General features: G+C 32.1%; 1 protein-coding gene across 1 annotated transcript; it reads right to left on the bottom strand.

Annotated features, from left to right (window-relative positions):
- Positions 1 to 20780: 20780 nt before the first annotated feature.
- On the bottom strand, positions 20781 to 21353 carry LOC139901746 (LRR receptor-like serine/threonine-protein kinase FEI 1). The gene is made up of 2 exons (XM_071884423.1): positions 21164 to 21353; positions 20781 to 20980 (listed from the first exon to the last, which is right to left on the bottom strand). The coding sequence occupies exons 1-2, from the start codon at positions 21351 to 21353 to the stop codon at positions 20781 to 20783; spliced, it is 390 nt and encodes a 129-aa protein (XP_071740524.1).
- Between the last annotated feature and the right edge of the window lie 6596 nt (positions 21354 to 27949).

Here is a 27949-nt window from a genome sequence, read left to right as displayed (position 1 = left end):
CGGTGTTTGCAAATTGTTTTTGTGGGTTTAGTGGGTTTCAGATTTGAAAATTTTAGCTCAAAACTTGCGGTTTTGTGTCACCCACTTGCTAACCTTGTATTGAAAAAGCAACACGTCCAGTATACTTGCTCCGTATATTACCTTTCGGTAAACTACCGTCCGGTTGTAAAGGAAAGCGTTGAACAAGCAACTGTTAAGGCAATGTCCCCTGACATTCTTTTAATTATGGTCTATAACGTATCGGATGCAATTACTATCCTTAGTAGGAGCAATAGTAAAGCTCACCCTTATAATTTTTTGATCTGGCACAAGGTCCTGTCTTTGACCATGCTATGCAACCACCGTTCTTACGATTGACACCCGATTTGTTTCAGGTGACCTAATGAATTCCTAGGATTTTATGTTCAAAGGTAATGAACGCATTGAAAATGGGTTTTCAGAAAACAAATCGATTTGTAATTTTTGATCAAAATATTTTCTCGTTCAAGCTCGAGTTTAGATATCATCGAATTCCATGAGTTTGAATTCTCAATCTTTAAGGTCAATCTCAAGGATTGAGTAATATCAGTCTTAAAAGTTGATTTTTGATCTTTTAAGGAGATTATCCTTTCTGGGGATCTGATTCATTAGTCTTATCAAGCTAATTTGCACGGTGCCCTCCCCATTTTACAAGACAGATCCTCTCATGGTTAGGATAAGTCTGACCACTTGGCGACCATGTTTGATGCTGAGGTCCGTGGATTTCCTGATGATTTTAGAGATGACTTTTCTAGATTTTTCGTCAACCTACAGCTGGTCTGGACGACAACTTCCTGACCTAAATCAAGAAGCGAGTTTCTTTTTCGGAACACTTTACTTCCTTTAAATGATGGAATTGATTCATCGTGTAGATCCATCGTTCTTTCAAAAGTATTACCATAAACAGGGTAAAACTGATTATTTTCGTCCAAAACAAAAGTATTTTCAATTATTTGTACAAAAATATGTGATATATGTTCAAAATAACTTGGAAATTTTCTCACACTTGGCTTTTATTTTCTTTTATTTGCCTTTTTATTATCCTCTATTCCATTTTAAATGAATTCTAACATTTTGGTTTGTTTCTCAATTTATGTCCTTTCCAAGGTAACAATAATTTCGGTGTTAACACCTAGTTTTATCGTTCATAAATATATATAAACATGATTTTGAGTTCATTTAATTGAAAATTTTGAAAAATTTTACTAGAATTGGGTAGTCAGTATATAAGACTCGGGCTATTCTTTATTATCAGAGAGCACTAGATTCTAATACAACTACTGCTTTACTAGTATTTCTAATGGTAGCCAAGTGTATAAATCAAAAATTTTAAAAATCCGAAAGAATTTAACCCCTTCCCACACTTAAGATCTTGCAATGCCCTCATTTGCAAGAAATCAATAACAATTTAAATTATTGAGGGTGATTAGCGTAGAAAAATGATTAAATTTTACCAAAGTTTCCAAACATATTGGCGTTTGTTTTCTGAATGATAAATGGTGCATATCATTTGTTCATTCCGTCTTGTTGTTACATCACATATATTTTGCATCTTGTCGTCAAAATTAGTAGCTTTTGCTGAACTTAATGCCAGTCTTTGAAAATGTGTTGTTTTACTCTGTTGTGTACATAAGATAAACTGCAACATATATACATATTTTTGAAGTTTGGTATATTACCCCACATTCAAAAATTATTAAAATCTAATAATAAAAGTTAGAAAATTATAAAAACTATTACAATATCAACATAAGTGTTAAATGTAGTAACATTACAAAAATAAATAAAACTAAATAAACTAGGGTTGTTACTAATACCAGTAGGGGTTCCATGCATAACCGTATGTGTTATAAAATGCTTCAGCTGGGTTATAAGTAGGATACGGTGGTTGGATCTCTATAGACCAGGGAGGAAATACGGGCTTTGGAGTAGGAATATAGTTTCTACCTATATGTTGGCAATGTGCTATGATATGGTTTTGATGAACTTGCCAATCTTCAAATGCTCGATGTCTAGCATTTTCATACTCTTGTGAAGCTATAAACCTTTGCATTTCTGTCATTTCATTTCCCCCTCCCATATTACCTGGCTGTTGATTTCTTTCAACCCGTGGATGTCTTCCATTATATTGTACTGCGGTGTTATTTCGCCTCTTCAAAACCTTAGCACCATGATATACATTTAAACCAATTGTATCGTGGGGTTCTGGTTCTTCGATTAATAATCCCCCCCCCCGACTTATATCTACATCGAGATACTCAGCAATTAATGTAATAAATATACCACCTCCTATTATACTGTGCGGTCTCATCCCCCTAACCATAACTGATAAATAATAACTCACACAATAAGGTATACTTACAGCGCTTTGTGGGTCTCGAATACACATGTGGTAAAATAAATCTTGCTCATTTACCTTTTCCTTATTTTTACCTTGCTGTGTAATCGAGTTCGCTAGAAACCTATGAATTACTCTTAACTCAGCTCTATCAATATCAAGATAAGAGTAATTTCCCCCTTTAAATCGGTGATGGCTAGTCATTTGACTCCATACACCATGCGTATCAAAATTTTCATCAATCTTCCTACCATTTAATATCAACCCTCGACAATCTGCAGATGCTAGCTCCTCAGGGGTATATATACATAAGGCCTGAGCCATGTCTAGTAGAGACATGTGGCACATCGAACCTCCTAACAAAAATCTAATAAAAGTTCGATCGGTTAAACTAGCTACCCGATCATTTATTTCTATACTACACAATAATTCTTCACACCATACTTTATATACAGGTCTACGCATGTTGAATAATCGTACCCAATCGTTAAAAGTAGAATTACCATACCTCTGTGTAAGTAATTCTCTAATCCATTCGTCCAATCCTACGGCTTCTAACGGTTCCCATTCTATTACCCTAGGTACTTCAACAGCTTTAGAATGAAGAGTGTGCAAGCTCCTTTGGTATTTTAGATAATCTATCCAACGTCTGTCTAATCTCAAGTTCGGGTGCAAATCTTCCACGTGTATATCTGAAAATGTCATAACTGGATGAGGTATATCTTGTTTGTAATAGTTATCAACATCTTGTTGTTCCGCATTCTCAGGAGGAGCAATGCGAGTTTGGGATGAAGATTCACCCCTTTCAGTCTGCAAAATATATCAAACACAATTTTTGTGCATCCAAATATGCATTAGTGTCAGCAAAATCATCAATCAAAATAATTACAATGACATGTTCAATTTATATCAAACTTATGCTCATTTTCATATTTTTATCAAATCTACACTTTTTCAAATAAGCATATACGAAAATGTTCGCCAAGTTCATAAGCATTCAACTCAAATAACATGTCAAAATAATCATTATTAGCAATTAAACAAGTTTCAAATGGCATTATCTCTCAAAAATTAAGTTCATGAATTTTAGACTTGAAAAAGTCCACTTTAATTCTCAAAAATCATGTTTAGGCTCAAGGTTTGGATCATTTAACTACCTAAACTTGTTACACTACTTAATTTAGCAATAATTCATGACAAAAATCGGCCATAACCTGTTTATATCAAAAAGCCTCAAATTGCTCAAGAACACAAACCCTAGATTACTCAAATTTTGAAGTTTAAGGCTTCTAATCATGTTAAATAGCATCAATCTAGGTTATACAAGCATAATACACAAGTAATTTAAGCATAATTACACTAAAAAGCATCAAAATCGAATTGAGTATAAAATTACTCAAGAACACTAAATTTTCGGATTAAAGGGTGTTTTGGTGTAGAAATTTACCGTTTTCCTTGAGTAATTCCTTGATAGCATTCTTCTCAACATGATTTTGTGAAAGATTTGATGAAAAACGGCCAAAAATTACGAATTTGAGAGTGTTTTTGTGTGTGTTTTTCGCAGTTTTGTGTGTGTTGGGGACTGTCTGATCTGTTCGGCCATTTTTTTTTCTGGATTTTTGATTCTCAGCGACTTGCGGTGTTTACCCATTACAAACTCCGCGAGTCGCGGTGTTTGTATTTTTTTTTTTAAAAAAAAAAACCTTAACTTATAAAACAATTAATTAATTAATTCTAAAATTTTGTTTCCCTTGTTATTTAGGACGTGGTCGTTTCAGAACGATGTCCTAGTCCGTCCCTCGACAAAATTTTAAAATTTGTCTATTTAAAGCGCGGTTTTAAAAGCAAAGATTTTTGGGTTTTTTAATGTTTTTGGCATACTTTAATTCAATAAGATTAAAAATAATGATAATAAAAGTTCTCGTCCCTCCCTCGGGTAAAGCAATTTCGGTTCAACGACCTAGTCTTCAACTCACGACGAATTTTAAAAATCATATTTTTAACTTAGCGAAATAAAGTAAATTTTTGTTTTTAAATTCACACCAAACTTAAATTTAAAATGCATAAAATTAAAAAAAATTCACACCAAACTTAATTAAAAATTCATATTATAAATTCACACCAAACTTAAATTATATTTTTGTTTTTATACATACAAACTTATATTAAAAATATTAATTTTCCAAATATTTACAATTTTAAAAGTTTACAATATTTATTTAATATTAATTTATTAATTTTTTAAAAACATGGTAAAAATAAAATTAAAAATCTTTTTGGCTTTTATCCCACTTTAATCAATCAAATATTATCAAAAATATGCGCCCCTCTTTTCGGTAAAGTAATTTCGGTTCCATGACCTAATTTAACTCATGACGAATTTTTGAAATATTTTGACTTGATTGATTAAAGATATTTATACTTTAAGAATAAACGTTAAATTTCGCAGTGATGTAATAAATTTTTGTATGATATCAATAATTTCGGTCGCAAGACCTAATTTCATCGAATACCAATTTAATACTTTATAGCGAACAAATTAGCGTTTATTATCAAAAGGTTAAAAATAAAAATAAAAATAAAAATGAAAACTGTACAAACTTACCTGTGAAATATATTTCTTAGTGATATGCTCTAGCCCACTCATAAGATAGTCGGACTAATTGGTTTTCCATGGCTACATAGGCGTAACCTCGAGCATTTAATGTTTTTTCTTCTAAACATATGAACGGTCCATCTCTGCATAAAGTAACAAATTCGGTGTTTGAATAGGTTTGATTATTTGAACATTTACCTTCGTGTGACCATTTTCCGCATTTGTGACATTTTTCAAGGTGTCGTGCTCTTCTTTTCGCTGCGGATTTTGATTTTCCTTTACCAAATTGTAACTTATTATCTTCGCATCTGAATTCTTTTCTTACTCCGTCCAATTTACCTCTGATTAATGATACTATTTCACTTGGAAGTGTGTCATTATTACGTTTAGTGATCAAAGCGTGTAGCATTAGACCATGGTTTAGTTCACAGGAAGTATTCATTTTGTAAAAACCTAAAAAAAATAAAAATTCAGAATGGGGGGAGAAGACTAGTTCTTTAGGGTCTGCTAGGGAAAGACCATTCGGGTTCCATTTTCGAGAACTACACGAAAACAGAAAATCTAACTCTAACAGAAATACATATTATCCTTTAAAGACTTGATTCTCCCCACACTTAGTTAGCTGTGGTATCGAAATTGTGATTAACTTCGTTTTCAACTTCCATCGGATTATCTATGTAGTGTTTAACTCTGTGACCATTAACTTTAAATTCAATCTCATTTGAATTTATTAATTCTACTGTTCCGTATGGGAAAACTCTTTTGACTATAAATGGTCCAGACCATCTTGATTTCAATTTTTCAGGAAATAGCTTGAATCGTGAATTGAAAAGAAGAACTCTGTCTCCTTCTTTAAATTCTTTTGAACTTTTGATTCTTTTATCATGCCATTTCTTTGTTCTTTCCTTATAGATTCACGAATTTTCGTATGCTTCATGTCTTAATTCTTCTAATTCGTTTAGTTGACTTAACCATTGACGTCCAGCTTCATGTAAATCAAGATTACATGTCTTCAAAGCCCAAAATGCTTTGTGTTCAATTTCTACTGGAAGATGACATGCTTTTCCATAAACGAGTCTGAAAGGTGTGGTTCCAATTGGAGTTTTGTAGGCTGTTCTAAAAGCCCAGAGTGCATCCTCCAATTTTATGGACCATTCCTTCGGATTTAATCCTATGGTTTTCTCTAGAATACGTTTTAAAGCTCGGTTAGTATTTTCAACTTGTCCACTTGTTTGTGGATGATATGCGGTGGAGATTTTATGAGTTACTCCATATCTTTTAAGAACTTTTTCAAGTTGATTATTACAGAAATGAGTACCCCGATCACTTATTAAAGCTTTCGGTGTTCCAAACCTTGCAAAAAGACGTTTTAAAAAGTTGACTACAACTCGTGCATCGTTAGTTGGGAGAGCTTGTGCTTCCGCCCATTTAGATACATAATCAATGGCTACGAGAATATAAAGATTATTATGAGATTTTGAAAATGGACCCATAAAGTCAATACCCCAAATGTCAAATACTTCACATACTTGAATGACATTTTGTAGCATTTCATCACGTTGCCTTATTTTTCCGGCCCTTTGACAAGTATCACAGGATTTGCAAAGAAGGTGTGCGTCTTTGAAAATTGTAGGCCAATAGAATCCACTATCGTAAACTTTTCTTGCTGTGAGTTGAGGCCCATAATGCCCTCCTGTTGGTCCTGTGTGACAATGGTTTAAAATTTTACTAGCTTTATCTCCGAATACACATCGGCGTATTATTCCATCTGGACAACTTTTAAACGAATGTGGATCTTCCCAGAAATAGTGTTTTATATCACTGAAGAATTTCTTTCGTTTTTGGTACGACAATCCTTTTTCAAGGAATCCACATACTAAGTAGTTTGCATAGTCTGCAAACCATGGAATTTCATTATAATCTATCTTCAATAGATATTCATCAGGAAAGTTGTCTTGTATGGCCGATTCATTTAGAACTTCTAATTTGGGATTTTCAAGACGAGAAAGATGATCAGCGGTGAGATTTTCTGCTCCTCTTTTATCTCGGATTTCAATATCAAACTCTTGTAATAGTAAGATCCAACGGATTAATTGTGGTTTGGCGTCTTGTTTCGAAAATAGGTATCTAAGAGCAGAATGGTCGGTATAGACCACCGTTTTTGCTAGAACGAGATATGAACAAAATTTGTCAAAAGCAAAGACAATAGCAAGGAGTTCTTTTTCAGTAGTTGTGTAATTTGTTTGTGCTCCTTGTAACATCTTACTAGCATAATATATAGGTTGAAATCGTTTTTCAATCTTTTGTCCTAAAACGGCTCCCATTGCAAAATCCCTTGCATCGCACATTAGTTCAAACGGTAGATTCCAATTTGGTGTTATCATGATCGGCGCATTAGTGAGTTTCTCTTTAAGAATATTAAAAGATTTGATACATTCATCTGAAAATATGAATAGAGCATCCTTTTCTAGGAGTTTATTCATAGGAGTGGCAATTTTAGAAAAATCTTTTATGAAACGTCGGTAAAAACCGGCATGCCCTAGAAAACTCCTAACTCCTCTAACATTGGTGGGATGTGGAAGTTTAGCAATTACATCTACTTTAGCTCTATCCACTTCAATTCCTTCCTTTGAAATTTTATGTCCAAGAACGATGCCTTCTTTAACCATGAAATGGCATTTCTCCCAATTAAGAACTAGATTTGATTGTTCGCATTTAATAAGCATTCGTTCAAGATTAGCTAGACATGTTTCAAATGTATCATCGAAGACTGAAAAGTCATCCATGAAAACTTCCATGCATTCTTCTATCATGTCGTGAAAAATCGCCATCATGCACCTTTGAAAGGTTGCAGGGGTGTTGCAAAGTCCAAATGGCATGCGTTTGTAAGCAAAAGTACCATAAGGGCACGTGAACGTGGTTTTCTCTTGATCCTCGGGTGCTATTGGAATTTGAAAATATCCGGAAAAACCATCAAGAAAACAATAGTAACTATTTCCGGCTAATCTTTCCAACATTTGATCAATGAAAGGTAAGGGAAAGTGATCTTTTCTGGTGGCATCATTTAATTTTCTATAATCAATACATACACGCCATCCTGTTACAGTCCTAGTAGGAATAAGCTCATTTTTCTCATTTGTAATGACAGTTATGCCACCCTTCTTAGGCACGCATTGAACTGGGCTTACCCATGGACTATCAGAAATTGGATAAATTAAACCTGCATCAAGCAGTTTAATAATTTCTTTCTTAACTACATCTTGCATATTAGGATTTAGTTTTCGTTGGCGTTGCACATACGTTTTATGACCTTCTTCCATAAGGATTTTATGTGTGCAATACGAAGGACTTATTCCTTTAATATCATAAATCTTCCATGCAATGGCTGGTTTATGAGCTTTTAATACATAAATGAGTTGAGATTTTTCATTTTCAGTAAGAGAAGACGATATTATTACAGGTAATTCAGATTCACCATGTAAATAAGCGTATTCCAAATGGTTTGGAAGTGGCTTTAACTCTAATGTCGGAGGTTCTTCTATCGATGATTTGTATTGATATCTGTCTTCTTCTTTTAGCATTTGAATTTCTTCTGTTGTTGGTTCATATCCATTAGCTATTAGTGTAGCTAACATTTCAGTTTCATCAATTGGTTCAGTTCCTTATCCAAAAGAACATTCTCCTGTTCCTTATAATTTTGGAAATTCTTCTAACAATTCTGCATGTGAATCTATAGTTTGAATATAATAGCATGTATCATCTGCAGATTGCGGTTGTTGCATTGCTTTATCAACTGAAAAGGTAACACTTTCGTCCTCTATACTTAGGGTCAGTTTCTTACCAAACACGTCTATCATTGCTTTAGCCGTGTTTAAGAATGGTCTTCCTAATATGAGAGGAACTTGAGAATCTTCTTCCATGTCCAGAACAACAAAATCTACTGGAAATACTAAAGTACAAACTTTAACTAGCATGTTCTCCATTATCCCTCTAGGATATTTTATTGATCGATCGGCTAGTTGTATACTTATTCTTGTTGGTTTCAATTCTCCAAGGTCTAGTTTAGCGTATAGTGAATACGGCATTAAATTTATACTAGCACCTAAGTCTGCCAATGCTTCTATTGAACTAAGACTACCCAGAAAACATGGAATTGTGAAACTTCCTGGATCTGATAGTTTTTCTAGTATCTTATTCAACAGCACTACTGAACAATTAGCATTCATAGTAACAGCCGAGTGTTCTTCCATTTTCTTTCTATTCGTGATCAGATCTTTCAAGAATTTTGCATATCTAGGCATTCCTGAAATCACATCAATGAAAGGAAGATTTACATTTATCTGTTTAAACATATCCAAGAATTTGGATTGCTCGGCTTCAAGTTTCTCTTTTTTCATTTTACTCGGGTAAGGAAGTGGTGGTTGGTATGGTTTAACATAAGGTTTAGCTTTAACTGCGTTATCTTCATTAACCTTTTCAACTACCGGTTCTGTTTCCTTATCTTGTTCAGGTTGTGGTTCTTGTGGAGTAGGAATAGCTTCATCAGAAATTACAGGTATTTCAGGTGGTTTAAGTGTTGTACCACTTCTTGTGGTAATGGCTTTAGCTGTTTCATTCCGGGGGTTTGCATTTGTATCACTAGGTAGACTTCCCGGTTTTCTTTCACCTATTAACCTTGCTAGGTTACTTACTTCTTGTTCCAAATTTTGAATAGAAGCTTGTTGATTTCTAAATGCTTGAGCATTTTGTTCATTAGTTTGTTTCTGAGATGTGAAAAACTACGTTTGAGTTTCAACTAGCTTCGTCATCATAGCTTCTAAATTCGGCTTTTTATCATCGGTTTGTGGTGGTTTGTTTTGAAAATTAGGTCTTTGCTGATTGTAAGTATTATTGGATACTTGTTGATTACTAGGACCTTGTTGGTTGTTGTATGGAATATTTCGGTTATAATTCTGGTTTTGATTGTAAATTGGTCTTGGCGGTTGATAATTATTCTGATAATTATTTCCAGGCCTTTGGTTTATATATGAAATATTCTCTCTTTGTTCCATTGTTAGTTCAATACTAAGACAATCTTTTGTCAAATGTGGTCCTCCACACTGCTCACAACTAATTCGTATTGAATGTATATCCTTAGTCATTTTTTTCATTCGTCTCTCGACAGCATCTATCTTTGCGGAAATGGAATCTAAGTCATGGCTAGAATCGGCTCTAGCTGCTTTAGATGATCTAACGATATCTTTTTCTTGGTGCCACTCATGTGAGTGGGAAGCAGTGTTATCAATAATTTTGTAAGTATCAGTTTCTGTTTTCTTCATAATAGAACCACCAGCTGCTATATCTATGTCTTTCCTTGTAGTGATGTCGCATCCTTGGTAGAATATTTGTACTATTTGACAGGTGTCTAAACCATGTTGCGGACATCCTCTTAATAATTTTCCAAATCTTGTCCACGCCTCATATAGAGTTTCATTCGGCTTCTGTGTGAACGTAACAATTTCTCCTTGAAGTCTTACGGCTTTAAATGCCGGAAAGAATTGTTTAAGAAATTTTTCAACTAAAACGTCCCATGTATCAATCGCCCCTTCAGGTAACGATTCTAACCAATCTTTGGCTTCTCCCTTTAAAGTCCAGGGAAATAACATGAGATATATCTATTCATCCTCAACTTCTCTTATTTTAAATAGTGTGCAGATCCTATTAAAGGTACGAAGATGTTCATTTGGATCTTCCTTCGGCGCACCACTAAATTGGCATTGATTAGTCACCATATGTAGAATTTGTCCTTTGATTTCATAATCTGGCGCATTAATGTCTGGATGAGTAATTGCGTGACCTTGGCCAGTGCGTTTAGCTCGCATTCGGTCTTCAATACTTAAAGGTTCCAGATTTTCCATGATTGAATTTGTTGAATCTGAATCACTAGAGGATTCTAATTTAATGGTTCGTTTCTCAACAATCTCTGTTTGAATGATTGGTGGTTCCGGAGAAAAAATTAATAGTTCAGGATCTATGAATCGTCCCTGAATATTCTCCGGATTCTCAATTGTGAGGTCGGGTTCAAAAAATGGATTATCGGAAATTTGAATTGGAGTACTTGGTCGACTGGATAACGATTCTAAAGAAAAATCAACGGCGACAATATTTGTTAAATGTCTTGATCGAGTTACAGGTGGTGAACGTACAAAAGGTGGTGAACGTCTTGCTCGGTGCATTCACTGAATATCCTATTAGTTTTTAAAAGGAAAGAAAAATTATATAAGTTATCCAATTAATAGACTTTTCTGATTTTGCCCACGTTTCGAATAGCCAAAAGATGCAGCAGAGGGGCAGGATTCGTTTGGTCTCAATATAATTGAGTACTGTTTGGCTCCAATAACCCGGTCCACGTACAAATCCAACTATTACTACGAACCAGAAAATTTTGATGTCTATCAATTGAACCACATAAAATAAATTTTTGTAATTTTAGGAAATTTAGTTAAGAAATAGAGAAAATTCTAAGTCCTAAAAACTAGAATGACGAGAAATAAGAAAGAAAAAGAGCGCGTCGAAAAAGGTCGAAAAAGAAAAGGGTTGAAAAATAAAAGGCGTCGAAAAATAAGAAAGAAAAAGAGTGACTTATAAAACTTTAAAACACTCGACTAACCCAACCTTATTATTATCACTAACTTAAAATTAATATTGCAAATTGAGATTACTAATTGGAGTGATAATTGATACATAGGTAAAAGGCGTCGAAAAATAAAAATAAGAAAGAAGCGCGTCGAAACTTAAAAAGGAACTAAAAACTAAAAATTAAAAGTTGCGTCTAAATATATTAAAGCTTACAAGTAAAACTATATCCCAAATGGCAATATCTTAAAAAGGTACTAAAACTTAAAAAGTCGCAAAATTCTAGAGCACCTAAATCTTAGTCTAAAGAAAAAGCACTTAAGGGATTTTACGGAAAAGCCTAAAAATCTATAAATAAAAGTAAGCTGCGGCAAAATACTAGACTTAAAACTAGCTACGAGCGAAAAATACAAAAAAATTATGCTAAAAAGAATAAAAGGGGACAAAATATAAAAATATACTAAAAGTTGCAAAAAGTACAATTTTTATAAAAATATTATTTTTATATTATTTATTTTATAAAACTATTAATTTTATAAACTAATTAAACTAAATAATACAAATAATAAATAAATTAAACTAAATAATATAATATAAATAACCTAATTAGGGTTAAAGTAAAAATAATATAATTAAACTCCGTAATTAATGCTGATTAGGGTTCTGTGTGACCTGTCAGAGAGACCTCCGCGAGTCGCGGTTGTCCCGGTTCAATATCTCCGCAAGTCGCGGGGTTTGAAAATTCAAATGAGACAGGTCATGTTTCGACAGGTTCAGTTTTTATTATATTTTTTTTATATATTTCTGTTTTAAATTTTATGTAAAATATTTATATTAATTAAATAAAATTTATATTTAAAAACTAAAATAAAAATACTTTATAATTTTATAAATAGAAATCTAAAAAAAATAAATTTATATATATAATTTTTTTTTCGGTTTTTTTATGTTTTAAATAAAAACAAAATATTTAAATAAAACTTATATTTTTATAAAATAAAAATAAAGAAACTTTATAAAACTTAAATATTTAACAAACTCTTAAAAATATATAAATTTTTTATTTTTCTTTTTATATTTTCGAATATTTAAAACGTATTTTTACAAAAACGTATTTTTTATAAAAGTAAACTAAAATTTTTTTTTATAGCATTACGCTTCCGACTTTTAAGCTAGATTTTAAAATCCCCGGCAGCGGCGCCAAAAATACTTGATGTTATGCGAGGTGTATATGAAATAGCTTTATTTTTACTAGGAAAAACTATTAAATATGATACAATTTTACATAAGATATTTATTTATTTATAGAATGGATATACTTAAACCTTGTTACAACACTTATAGGCAGTATACCTAATCGTACAGTAGTGTAGTTTTTAGTAAGTCCGGTTCGTTCCACAGGGAAAAATCTTTAAACAAAGCTTAACGCTATATTAGTTTTATTTTATAAAAATACAAATATATATATATAAATAATATTATTATTATAAAAAGGGGGGTTTTACCGTTTAATGACCGGTTTGTCGATTTTAAAACTTTAGTCGCAGTTAAAACCTAATGTAAAATATTAAATAAATAAAAGACTTAATTTTAAGCGTAAAGTAAATAACGATAATAAAATTGCGATAAATAAAAGTGCGATAAAATAAAATTGCGATAATTAAAAAGTACAATAATTAAAAGTGCAATTAAATACAATAACAATAACTAAAAGTACGATAATTAGAAGTGCAATTAAATATAAAATAAAGGAAATTAAATATGAAATAAAATAATTATGCTTATTTAAACTTCCGTAATCATGATGTTTGACGTGTTGATTTTAGTTTTATGCCCATGGGTTAATTGTCCTTTGTCCTGAATTATTTAATATGTCCTTTTGGTTTTTGTCCATAACAGTCCATCAGTCATAAATATAAAGTGCGAGTATCCTCGTCAAATTATCCTTATACCCGAAGTTAAATATTCCAACTAATTGGGGACTTAAACTGTAACACGGTTTTAATACTTTGTTTAATAATTACACTAGGATATCGACTGCGTGTAACCCAAGGTTTTAATACTTTGTTAACAATTACGCCATGTGTCCTTGTACATAATTTCACCCCTGTTTTAATAATTCCATAGACTATTAATTCATTCCCGTGTCCGGTTAAATGAACGATTATTCGTACATATAAATACCCCGCCCATCGTGTCCGATCGAGTGTATATGGTTATTTATAGGGATGTCCAATTGTAAATCTTTATATTAAAATTAACAAACTATCATTTAGTTAAACAAATATAAAGCCCATTAATAGCCCATAGTCTAATTTCCACAAGTGTCGTTCTTTTGTCCAAACCCCAATTATGGTACAAAGCCCAATTACCCAATTTTAGTAATTAGCCCAACATCATGATTACTTCGATTTAAATAAGCATAATAATAACTTAGCTACGAGACATTAAATTAAAAAGGTTGAACATAACTTACAATGATTAAAAATAGCGTAGCGTTACACGGACAGAATATCGACTTACACCCTTACAACATTCGCTAACATACCCTTATTATTAGAATTAAAATTAAAATTATAATATATATATATATATATATATATATATATATATATATATATATATATATATATATATATATATATATAATACGTTTGATGAGAGAAGAAGAAAAAGGATGTGTAAAATGTCGAATTACGCTGGCTTTTATAGGCATTTTTGTCCAGGGAGGCTCCGCGAGTCGCGGCCTTTTTGGCCTTCAAACTCCGCAACTCGCGGAGTTTGTTTCTACAGCTCATCTCATTTTGGAACCTTTCTTGCCGACGGTTTTAATATAAATATTATATATATATAATTTATATAATTAATTATATATTATATTATATTTATATACATAGTTAACTTGTAATTTTTAGTCCGTTGCGTCGAGCGTTGAGAGTTGACTCTGGTCCCAGTTCCAGATTTTCAAACGTCCTTGCGTACAATTTAATATCTTGTACTTTGCGTTTTGAATCTTGTACTCTTGTAATTTCGAGACGTTTCTTATCAATAATTGGAACCTCTTTGATTGTATTTTGTACTTTTGAGCTTTTTGGTCGTTTGCGTCTTCAATTCGTCGAATCTGTCTTTTGTCTTCACCTTTTATTATTTAAACGAATATCACTTGTAAATAGGACAATTGCAACTAAAAGCTTGTCTTTCTTGACGGATAATGCTATGAAATATATGTTCATTTTTAGCATTATCAATTATTCATGAGACTACCGAGAAGATCATATAGATCAAAGAAAGGTTGAGAACCTCCAGGAGTCAGCAAAAGAGTTATGCCGATGTTAGAAGAAAAGATTTATAATTTCAAGTTGGTGATCTTGTCATGTTGAAGGTATCACTCTGGAAGGGTATAGTACGATTTGGTAAGATAGGAAAGTTGAATCCTCGACTTGTTGGACCGTTTGAGATTATCGAAAGAATTGGACCCATGGCTTATCGTTTGAAATTGCCACATGAGCTTAGTGCTTTTCATAACATTTTTCATGTATCGAATTTGAATGGGTGTTTAGTCGAGGCTGATGAAACCATTCCTCTTGATGAACTTCATTTTGATAAACAACTCCATTTTAATGAGGAACCTGTTGAAATTATGGATCGAGAGGTTAAGACACTCAAGCAGAGTAAAATTCCTATCGTCCGAGTTAGATGGAATGCCAGACGCGGACCCGAGTTCACTTGGAAACGTGAAGATCAGATGAGGCAAAAATACCCGCATCTGTTCTCAGATGTCGAGTCAACCCCTGAACCTGCTTAAATTTCGGGACGAAATTTCCATAGCGGGAAGGTACTGTCACGACCCTACTTTTTTCGTTATCTTTTACCGTTTATTATTTAACGTCCGTTAATTGTTATTCGCGCCACGTCATTTCTATGACTTATATTATTATTTTAGTAATAATATATTATTTATTATGTTTTATATGAATATTTGTATTCGTATTTAAAGTTGTACGTTTCTACATGTCGTGGATTTATATCCGACGAATCATTTCGGTTTTCAAACCAACGGTTAGACTTTTGAGATTTTTAAATACAAATTATTTTTATTATGATATTTTTATATCATATGAATATATATAATATTTATATATTTTATTTTTCGCGCGTGCATGTTCTTTCCGAATATTTAATCGCGTAGCGGTGTTTTCGCGTTTCAGGTTTCGTTCGGGTGTTCGGGCCACAAGCTATTGAACAATATTTAAATTTGGGCTTTAAGGGAGCCCACTCCCTCATTATTTTGGCCGAAACCCTCACCTTATCCCACTCCTTTTGTTTTGTCTTTCCTTTTACACTACTTACATTCCATTTTACCTCATTTGTAAGAACCTAAACCTAGAAACTTCTCTCTTTTCCCTCTCCCCTCACCTTGGCCAACTTCTTCATCATATTCATCATCATTTTCAGCCACCAACATCAAGCATACAATTCTTCATCATTTCTCAAGGCTTGTTACATAATCGGGTTGCTATTTTCGCGTTCTTTCATCCTCTTCTTCTCGATTCTTGATTAGGGTATAAACCCTAACCTTATCTTTTTCATTTATACTTATTTTTACCAATTATGATCTTATTTTGATACTATAGTAATTGTATGTTGTTGTATTGTTGAATTGATGCGTAGAAATGCTCGTTTATGTATGTTTTCGGTATGATTAAAAGTGGACAGCAGCTATTTTGTTAAAATCAGTAAACTTAACCTGTGTTTTTGATTAAATAAAGTGTATATATGAGTTCCTCTCATCAAGACAATAATTTTAGGCTTTGGATTCATGTTGTTTTGAGTTTCGGATCAAAAGTTATGCCCGATTTAGGGTTTTGATGAAATTAAAAGGTAAAAACGACTTTGATCAGTTGGGGTCCAACTTTGTGACCATATTTGGAGTCTCTAGGGTGTACCATTGGGTTAGGATTGATGATTGGATGAACATTCATGTTCGGGTCATCGAAATCCGAGCCACGGATCACCCGGAAAGGCTAAAGCAAGATTTAAAATGGATTAATGAATATGTTTAGCTAATGGCTGTGGGTCACGACTTATAAACTGACCTTAGGGTTTTCTTGAGCTCACTAAGGTGTCTGGTTAGTTGGTTAGACAAGGATATATATAAAATTCGTCAAAAACCGACACCCGAGGCTCAAGTTATGACCCGACGAACGTTTAATTAAACTTATGGTTATAAAATTGAACCATATGTTATAAATAATGTTTGATATTATAATTAAAATATTTATGATATAAAAGTAATTAATTTTAATTAAGACTTATGATATATATTTATTATATCATTTAATAATTGCTTATGATTTAATTATTCATTTAATTAAACTTATGATTAATAATACATTTTATTATTAATGAAAATACTTATGATAAGTATTAAACTTATGTTATGAGATTATTATACCAAGACTTATAATAAGGATTAATTATTTATTTATTTATTATAAGACTTAGTTATTATTTAATTATAATACAATTTAATTATTAAATACTTATGGTTTAGTAATTATATTAAAATACTTATTATATGATTAATAATTCATTATTAATTAATAATACTTATGATGATATGATTAAAAATTTATTATTAATTAATAATACTAATGTTATGATTAATATTTAATTAATTAATTAAATACTTATGTTATATTAATTATATCATTTAAACTTATGTTAACTTTATAATACAATTTAATTTAATTAAACTCATGATACGTTATACATATATGACTTTAAATAACATTACAACTTATATTATTATTATAACTTATACTTTTAAATTTAATGTTGACTATGTTTGACCAAGGTTGACTTTTGAGTTGACTTTCGGTTGACTTTGACTTTCAGTTGACATTTGTTGACTTTCTAATTAAGAAAACTTTCCTAACTTAAAAACTTTCCAAAAATAGAAATTTTCTAAATATGAAAACTTTCTAAATATAGAAACTTTCCTAAAATAGAAACCTTCCTAAAATAGAAACTTTCCTAAAATAGAAACTTTTCAAAAATAGAATTTTTCCAGAAATGGAAACCTGCCAAAAATAGAAACTTTCTAAAAATAGAAAGTACGTGTTTTTACGCTGTCCTGATCAAACCGAAGCATGATGAGTGTTGTTCTATGTTTACTTGCGACAAGTACTATAGCTATCATACTAAGACTTGACCTAAGTTAGTTATTTATATCAACATGCATTATTTATAGGTCGGCGTTGTGATCATTCTTGATCACTTTATCATTTGCTACTCACGTTTCTGTGTTATTACTTCGGTTGCGTTAAGGTAAATTATAGTCCCATTTTTATATTTTAAATATTTTGGGATGAGAATAAATGCATTTTATTTTACATATTGGACACAAGTGGAAGTTGGTTTAAATTATTCATTGTGAGTCGAACAAAAATATTCCCTATCTGGTAATTTTAATCACTGGTTTATAGCGAATCCTATGGATAGATCTATCGGGCCTGACAACCCCATTTCGTGCTAGTTGCACTAGCAGTTACAGACGAAATGTATTAGTACTTCGTAATTTGGATGATACACCTGTTCAGTGTATATTTTATATTAGTTTTGTTACGGGTATGGAGTTGTTAAGTTATTAGCAGGTGGCTCACGGGTTAATGGAATAATGTTTTTATATGTTTTCGAGCATATAATTTTGTAGTCCAAAATGAATTTTTATGTATTCAAACATAAATTTTTATGGTTTAATTTAAATATTGTTTGCAATATTAAACCTATAATTCACTCAACATTTTTGTTGACAGTTACTCGCATGTTTTATTCTCAGGTTCATTATTGATTGCTTCCGCTATGCTTAGAGAGACTGCATATTTATGATGGTAGCTTTTGCTAAACATTAACTTGCATTCTATTTTGATACATTAAATTGTGGGTGTTTGCTGACTTTGTTTTGGTCAACTTTTGATTAAGTAATTATGTATGGTTTTTCTAAACTTACATATTTTGGTAGATTTCCTTTATAGGAAGTCATTTTTAAATAAAGAATGCAAGGTTATTTATTAAATTCATTTAGAGTTATGATTAAGCTGTGGGACCAAGATAACGATGGTCGTCAAGTGTACTTTGACGAGTCGTTAAATACAACCCCATTGTATTACGCTGCTACTGCTACTACAACGTCAAATACATGGAACATCAAAACTAAATGATCGACACCACTTAGGAGTTCATGAAACATCAACGTGTGGAATTAACATTAGATAATACCAACTTGAAACAACAAAAACATAAAGCAATGATAAGATCCACAACATAATAAAGTTGCAGTGGGATTAGGTTATAACAATGTGTATAATTTTGATTGATATTTTAATCACTCTTCCAAGAACAACAAATTGGACACTCAATCAACCCTTTTTCATTACACTCCTTGCAATTACCATCACAACTAATGTTAAGGCATTTCACAAACCTCATGTTGTCACAGTTATTGCAAGGAGAAAGGTAATCTCTGTCTTGAAGGCTGGCAAACATTCCTTGCAGAGTACCCTCATTATGAAGTTTGTGAATCACACGCATCCCTCCAATATGTTTTCCACCAATAAGTAGTTGTGGCAAACTGTACATCCTGCTTGCAAAAATCTTTTCCAGTTGCTCTTCGAATTTATATCCAATAAAACATTTCTGTAACCCGCTTTCTATATTCCTCTAGAAACAGTATGGATTCAAAATCTTCAAATAGTAATGCTAATTCTGGTGATTGTTCCGATTGATTTTTGTGGTATAATACGCCCGGTCAAAACTAGACGAAAAGACTTTAGGATTGGTGAATGGAAGTATATGATCCATGTAAGTATTTCATTTGCAATCTCAATGCTTCTTTAATCCTAGTTACAACTTGATCCATATCAGGACGTTTGGCTGGATCAGGATCCACACATTCCGTTATAAGATGCTCGCATGCCCGTGAACATGGCGAAGAAATATGTCTTGCAACATAGTTAGGCGTGAAATCAGGAAGGTGTCCTTTTCGGATGAATTTCAGCGCTGAATTAACTAGATTTTTCCAGGCTATCCCCTCACATAAAACTTCCAACAATACAACTCCATAAGCATATACATCTACTTTTCGACTTAGTTGGTAATTAGGTTCATGACATTCAGGAGCTAAATATCCGTTTGTACCTGTAAAGATACAATCTTGTTATTCGTTTAGGAGTTGAACTCAATAATAATTAATCAATCCGGAATATATGATTCCACCATTAGTCATCTAATTATGGAAAAGTAATCACGTTTAAAATACCTTGTATATGATAGGTGATTTGTTTTGAAGTCGATGGGCCAACATCGCGAGTTCTAGACAACCCAAAATCAGAGATCTCGGGAACCAAATTTTCATCCAAGAGAATATTGTCAGTCTTGAGGTCACTATGAATAATGACGTAATCTGTAAGATTATGAAGGTACTTGATACCTCTTGCCACTCTTATGCAGATCTCAAGGCGTTGCTTAATGGTCAATCTAGCAGTGCGGTCTTTGTTTGTATGAAGATAATCATACAACGAACCATTTGGCATGAATTCGTATACGAGAATATTCTCAGACTCGTCATCACAAAATCTGACCAGAGATATGATATTAATATGATTGCAAGCCGACACCAATTGGACTTCCTTGCTCGAGGTTCATGGTCATACGGTTCACGGCAACCACTCCACTGTAGCTATCGCCGGAGATGTTTCCTCTGTAAACTTTACCAAATGCCCCTTGTCCTAAAAAAATTGAAAAGTCTTTCGTTGCCTTTGCTATATCAGAAAGTGAGAAACTCTGGCAGAAGGATGACAAACTTGGGTTATTCAACTGGGAGGACTGCATTTTAAATAGTTCTTGAGGTTAGTGGAGTAGTGAAAAATTATATATGAGGTGCTTCGTATATGTGATTTAAATAGTTCTACCAACAAATGACAAGAACATTATTTTAGATGAAAAGAAGTTGTATATCATTAGCTAATGGCATACCTCATATCCAACCTTTTGACTATTATCCTTGCCATTCTGGTATGTATTTTGTAGTTTTGATGCCAATTTATGCATGTCTACAACTTGTTTCATTAAAGGACGTTTATAAGGATCAACATCTAGACATTCTCTTATGAGATTTTCACATGTCCGCAAACATTCTCCAGAAATACTTATCTAAACTCCGTGCCTAATCTTAGGAAGTTCTCCTTTCAAGGAAAATTCAAGAGCCAACATAACCAGGCTCTTCCATGGCGGTTTCTCACATAACATTTCCAGCAATAGAATACCAAATGCATAAACATCAGCTTCTTCGCTTGGTTCATAGTTCGGTTCATAACATTCAGGTGCTCTATACCCTTCTGTACTTGTGAATACTGTATATAATAATAATAATTATATATAGTATCACGTTAATGCTAATTAGTTTGTTTATTAGAAGGAATCTTTGTTATTCCAAAAAATAAATGATATTTAAGAGTGAAACATAGGCACAAAAACTGGTCTAATTAAAAATTATAATGATGTTAATCAAAAGATATTTAAATACATAATAATACCGTGGTCATAATGCATGAAAAGATCCGAGAAATTGTCAAGATATCTACGGAAGGCCAAATCCATGCCTGAGATACGAGGAACCAAATCAAGATCGAGAAAAATCTTGATAGCGGCCAAGTTACGATGAATGATGTTTTTCCTATGAAGATAACTTAAACGGTGTCCACTCCTATGCAGATGTCGAGGCATTGCTTACTGGTCAATCTAGGAGTGTCTTTTTTGTCATTGTAAAGATAATCATACAATGAACTATTTGCAGTTGATAATCCATAGACGATGATTTTTTCATTTTCTTCATCACAGTATCCCAACATAGAGGTCACATGTTTATTAGATAAATCCTCCAACAGTATAACCTCATGCTTGAAAATGTAACTCCAAAATCCTTGTTGATACGCTTCACGCAACTAATTACGCTGTAGTCACATTTGTAGATTTTCCAAAAGGTTCCTACATCAAATAAATTATCAACTGAAAATTCATTTGTTACCCTTTCTATATCTTTAAGACCATATATAATGGTGATGGGCAAGATGGGGTGTGATGAGTGTTTTTGTGAGGTATAGTGGTGATTTGGCAAAAGTGATGGCGTGATGGAGTTTGTAGTGGTATGGCGTGATGGTTGTGTGATAGATAGTAGGTCCCACTATTTTATTTTCTTTTTCATATTTTATTTGAGTTATTTATTATTATTTTTACTTATATTAATTAAATTAATTAGTTTAAAATATTTTTTTGTTAGTTATTACTCCATATATTATTAACTCAGATATTTATTTATATTTATGTTGTGGTTTTCATTTTTTTCAAGTTTAGGGTTTAAGTTGTAAATTCATACAAAGTACAGGGATTACAAGTGTAAATTGATTTCTTTTATCCCCTTCATCGAACAGATCTAGAATTCATTGTCTTCTTCATCTCATTTTCTTCAGCAATTAAAATCAAGATGCACCCAAATAATTAAACTCAAAATACACTCAAAAATTGCAATCGAAATAGAAAATATAAATACGTGGAAGCTTCTGATTGGGCAACACTCCCTCACGCCACCAACCTGTTGGATCATAGGGTTTGAATGCCAGATAAACCTTTGAATCGTGTAATCACTTTCGCGATAAAGTATTTCGACCCTATACATAGATTGCCTTAGTGTTACACGAAATCTTTATTCGGGATAAGACAAAGGCACAACTCCAATATAGGCAATTAAAATTGGAAGTCAAGAACAAAGAGTTTTATGTATGTTGTGAATGTTCATGTTTTTATCATCTTGAAATGTGAGACAAATACACTTATTTATAGAGTATGAAAGATTACACCTTTTGGCTAAAGGGTACCATGAATGGTCACACCCTTTACCTAAGAGGTGTCCATGAAAGGTGATGTGCGTAGAGGTGTATACGAAATAGTTATATTTTTACTACAAAATACTATTAAATACGATACAATTTTACACAAGATATTTATTTATTTATAGAGTGGATATACCTAAACCTTGCTACAACACTTATAGGCAGTGTACCTAATCGTACAGTAGTGTAGTTTTTAGTAAGTCCGGTTCATTCCACAGGGATCTTAGCCAAGTTTAACGCTATATTTTTGAAACTATATTTGTAAATAAATAAATATATAAATATAAGTAGTATTATTATTATAAAAGGGGGTTTTACCGTTTAATGACCGGTTTGTCGACTTTAAAATTTTAGTCGCAGTTAAAACCTAATGTAAAATATTAAAAATAAATATAACTTAATTTAAAGCATAAAGTAAATAACGATAATGAAATTGCGATAAATAAAAGTGCGATAATTAAAATGACAATAAATTAAAGTACGATAATTAAAAGTACAATTAAATATGAAATAAAGGAATTATGCTTATTTAAACTTCCGTAATCATGATGTTTGACGTGTTGATTTTAGTTTATTACCATGAGTTTGTCCTTTGTCCTGGATTATTCAATATGTCCGTCTAGTTTTTGTCCATAACAGTCCATCAGTCATAAATATAAAGTGCGAGTGTCCTTGTCAAATTATCCTTATATCCGAAGTCAAATATTCCAACTAATTGGGGACTTAAACTGTAATTACACCAAGTGTCCTTGTATATAATTCACCCCTGTTTTAATAAGTCCATTAACTATTAATCTATTCCCATGTCCGGTTAAATGAACGATTATTAGTACTTATAAATATCCCACCCATCGTGTCCGATCGAGTGTATATGGTTATTTATAGGTACGTCCAATTGTAAATATTTATATTAAATTAACAAACTATCATTTAATTAAACAAATATAAAGCCCATCAATAGCCCATAGTCTAATTTCCACAAGTGTCGTTCTTTTGTCCAAACTCCAATTATGGTACAAAATCCAATTACCCAATCTTTAATATTTTAGCCCAACATCACGATTACTTCGGCTTAAATAAGCATAATAATAACTTAGCTATGAGACATTAATTTAAAAAAGTTGAACATAACTTACAATGATTAAAAATAGCGTAGCGTTACACGGACAGAATTTCGACTTAAACCCTTACAACATTCGCTAACATACCCTTATTATTAAAATTAAAATTAAAATTAAAATTAAAATTAAATTATAATATATATATATATATATATATATATATATATATATATATATATATATATATATATATATATATATATATATATATATATATATATATATATATATATTACGAGTGAGAGATAGGAAAGAAAAAGATGTGTTTTTCGTTGTGCAGAATTCGTTGCCTTTTATAGGCCCACGTTTTCCTGTAGATCTTCGCGAGTGCGGTTGTTTTATACATCAGAACTCCTCGAGTGCGGAGGTCTGGATTACAGCTCACATATTGATCCAAAACGTGGGCTGCGTAAATATATAATATATAATAATATATATAATTAATTATATATTATATTATATTCTTGAGCATAGTTGACTTGTAATTTTTGGTCCGTTGCGTCGTACGTTGAAAGTTGACTTTGGTCCCGGTTCCGGATTTTCGAACGTCCTTTTGTACAATTTAATATCTTGTACTTTGCATTTCACGGCTTGTACTCTTGTCATTTTTAGGCGTTTCTTATCAATATTTTGAACCTCTTTGATTGTACTCTGTAATTTTTTAACTTTTTGGTCGTTTGCGTCTTCAATTCGTCGAATCTGCCTTTTGTCTTCACCTTTTATTATTTAAACGGATATCACTTGTAAATAGGACAATTGCAAATAAAAGCTTGTCTTTCTTGAGGGATAATGCTATGAAATATATGTTCGTTTTTAGCATTATCAAATATTCCCACACTTGAGCGTTGCTTGTCCTCAAGCAATATAGTCTTGAAATAAAAATACTAGAATCACTTCTTTATTCTTCACACTTTGTACATCAGTGATTTCTATACGGCGGTATGAACAATGGTAGTAACGATGTGGTTTACAGTCCACATGACTATGAAAATTTAGATCCTTAAGGAAATTGGATCTTTATGAAAACATTTGATCTTTTGAAAATCCAATCTAGCTTTTACCCTAGATAAGTTTTCCGGAATAACCCTTCACCGGTGTTTGCAAATTGTTTTTGTGGGTTTTGTGGGTTTCAGATTTGAAAATTTTAGCTCAAAACTTACGGTTTTGTGTCACCCACTTGCTGACCTTGTATTGGGAAAGCAACACGTCCAGTGTACTTGCTCCGTATATTACCTTTCGGTAAACTACCTTCCGGTTGTAAAGGAAAGCGTTGAACAAGCAACTGTTTAGGCAATGTCCCGTGACATGCTTTTAATTATGGTCTATAACATGTTGGATGCAATTACTATCCTTGGTAGGAGCAATAGTAAAGCTCACCCTATGGTTTTTCGGTCTGGTACAAAGTCCTGTCTTTGACCATGCTATGCAACCGCCGTTCTTACGGTTGACACCCGATTTGGTTCAGGTGACCTAATGAATTCCAGTTGAATTCCTAGGATTTTACGTTCAATGGTAATGAACGTATTAAAAATGGGTTTTCAGAAAACAAATCGGTTTGTAATTTTGATCAAAATATTTTCTCGTTCAAGCTCGAGTTTAGATATCATTGAATTTCATGAGTTTGAATTCTCAATCTTTAAGGTCAATCTCTAGGATTGAGTAATATCAGTCTTAAAAGCTGATTTTTAATCTTTAAGGAGATTATCCCTTCTGGGGATCTGATTCATTAATCTTATCAAGCTAATTTGCACGGCGCCCTCCCAATTTTACGAGACAAATTCTCTCATGGTTAGGATAAGTCTGACTACTTGACGACCCTGTTTTGTGAAGACCCGTCCTAATCCATCCGGACGAAGTCCATATCGATTATAAACAATTCCCAACAGTTGATTACATCGCGAGGTACTTGACCTCTATATGATACATTTTACAAACATTGCATTCGTTTTTAAAAGACAAACTTTCATTTACATCGACGGTTGACAGACATGCATACCATTTCATAATATATTCAAATATAATTGACTTAATAATAATCTTGATGAACTCAACGACTCGAATGCAACGTCTTTTGAAATATGTCATGAATGACTCCAAGTAATATCTTTAAAATGAGCAATTGTACAGCGGAAGACTTCTTTCATACCTGAGAATAAACATTGTAGTGACCCGAACTTTTCCATGTTTATATATATTAATTGAGATTGATATTTACATGATTAAATGTTTCCAACATGTTAAGCAATCAAACTTGTTAAGACTTGATTAATTGAAATATGTTTCATATAGACAATTGACCACCCAAGTTGACCGGTGATTCACGAACGTTAAAACTTGTAAAAACTATATGATGACATATATATGGATATATATATAGTTAACATGATACTATGATAAGTAAACATATCATTAAGTATATTAACAATGAACTACATATGTAAAAATAAGACTACTAACTTAATGATTTTTAAACGAGACATATATGTAACGATTATCGTTGTAAAGACATTTAATGTATATATATCATATTAAGAGATATTCATACATGATAATATCATGGTAATATAATAATTTAAAATCTCATTTGATATTATAAACATTGGGTTAACAACATTTAACAAGATCGTTAACGTAAAGGTTTCAAAACAACACTTACATGTAACGACTAACGATGACTTAACGACTCAGTTAAAATGTATATACATGTAGTGTTTTAATATGTATTTATACACTTTTGAAACACTTCAATACACTTATCAAAATACTTCTACTTAACAAAAATGCTTACAATTACATCCTCGTTCAGTTTCATCAACAATTCTACTCGTATGCACCCGTATTCGTACTCGTACAATACACAGCTTTTAGATGTATGTACTATTGGTATATACACTCCAATGATCAGCTCTTAGCAGCCCATGTGAGTCACCTAACACATGTGGGAACCATCATTTGGCAACTAGCATGAAATATCTCATAAAATTACAAAAATATGAGTAATCATTCATGACTTATTTACATGAAAACAAAATTACATATCCTTTATATCTAATCCATACACCAACGACCAAAAACACCTACAAACACTTTCATTCTTCAATTTTCTTCATCTAATTGATCTCTCTCAAGTTCTATCTTCAAGTTCTAAGTGTTCTTCATAAATTCTACAAGTTCTAGTTACATAAAATCAAGAATACTTTCAAGTTTGCTAGCTCACTTCCAATCTTGTAAGGTGATCATCCAACCTCAAGAAATCTTTGTTTCTTACAGTAGTTTATCATTCTAATACAAGGTAATAATCATATTCAAACTTTGGTTCAATTTCTATAACTATAACAATCTTATTTCAAGTGATGATCTTACTTGAACTTGTTTTCGTGTCATGATTCTGCTTCAAGAACTTCGAGCCATCCAAGGATCCGTTGAAGCTAGATCCATTTTTCTCTTTTCCAGTAGGTTTATCCAAGGAACTTAAGGTAGTAATGATGTTCATAACATCATTCGATTCATACATATAAAGCTATCTTATTCGAAGGTTTAAACTTGTAATCACTAGAACATAGTTTAGTTAATTCTAAACTTGTTCGCAAACAAAAGTTAATCCTTCTAACTTGACTTTTAAAATCAACTAAACACATGTTCTATATCTATATTATATGCTAACTTAATGATTTAAAACCTGAAAACACGAAAAACACCGTAAAACCGGATTTACGCCGTCGTAGTAACACCGCGGGCTGTTTTGGGTTAGTTAATTAAAAACTATGATAAACTTTGATTTAAAAGTTGTTATTCTGAGAAAATGATTTTTATTATGAACATGAAACTATATCCAAAAATTATGGTTAAACTCAAAGTGGAAGTATGTTTTCTAAAATGGTCATCTAGACGTCGTTCTTTCGACTAAAATGACTACCTTTACAAAAACGACTTGTAACTTATTTTTCCGACTATAAACCTATACTTTTTCTGTTTAGATTCATAAAATAGAGTTCAATATGAAACCATAGCAATTTGATTCACTCAAAACGGATTTAAAATGAAGAAGTTATGGGTAAAACAAGATTGGATAATTTTTCTCATTATAGCTACGTGAAAATTGGTAACAAATCTATTCCAACCATAACTTAATCAACTTGTATTGTATATTATGTAATCTTGAGATACCATATACACGTATACAATGTTTCGACCTATCATGTCGACACATCTATATATATTTCGGAACAACCATAGACACTCTATATGTGAATGTTGGAGTTAGCTATACAGGGTTGAGGTTGATTCCAAAATATATATAGTTTGAGTTGTG

Source organism: Rutidosis leptorrhynchoides, chromosome 3, assembly GCF_046630445.1.
Source record: "Rutidosis leptorrhynchoides isolate AG116_Rl617_1_P2 chromosome 3, CSIRO_AGI_Rlap_v1, whole genome shotgun sequence".
Lineage (NCBI taxonomy): Eukaryota > Viridiplantae > Streptophyta > Magnoliopsida > Asterales > Asteraceae > Rutidosis > Rutidosis leptorrhynchoides.
This window is presented reverse-complemented; position numbering and strand designations above follow the sequence as displayed.

Bases quoted from the DNA above. Each gene is read 5' to 3' on its own strand.
- LOC139901746 (XM_071884423.1), bottom strand. From the start codon at position 21,353: ATGCCTCGACATCTGCATAGGAGTGGACACCGTTTAAGTTATCTTCAT. The intron at 20,981-21,163 runs GTATTATTATGT...TATTATATACAG, and splicing joins TTTCATGCATTATGACCACG to TATTCACAAGTACAGAAGGG.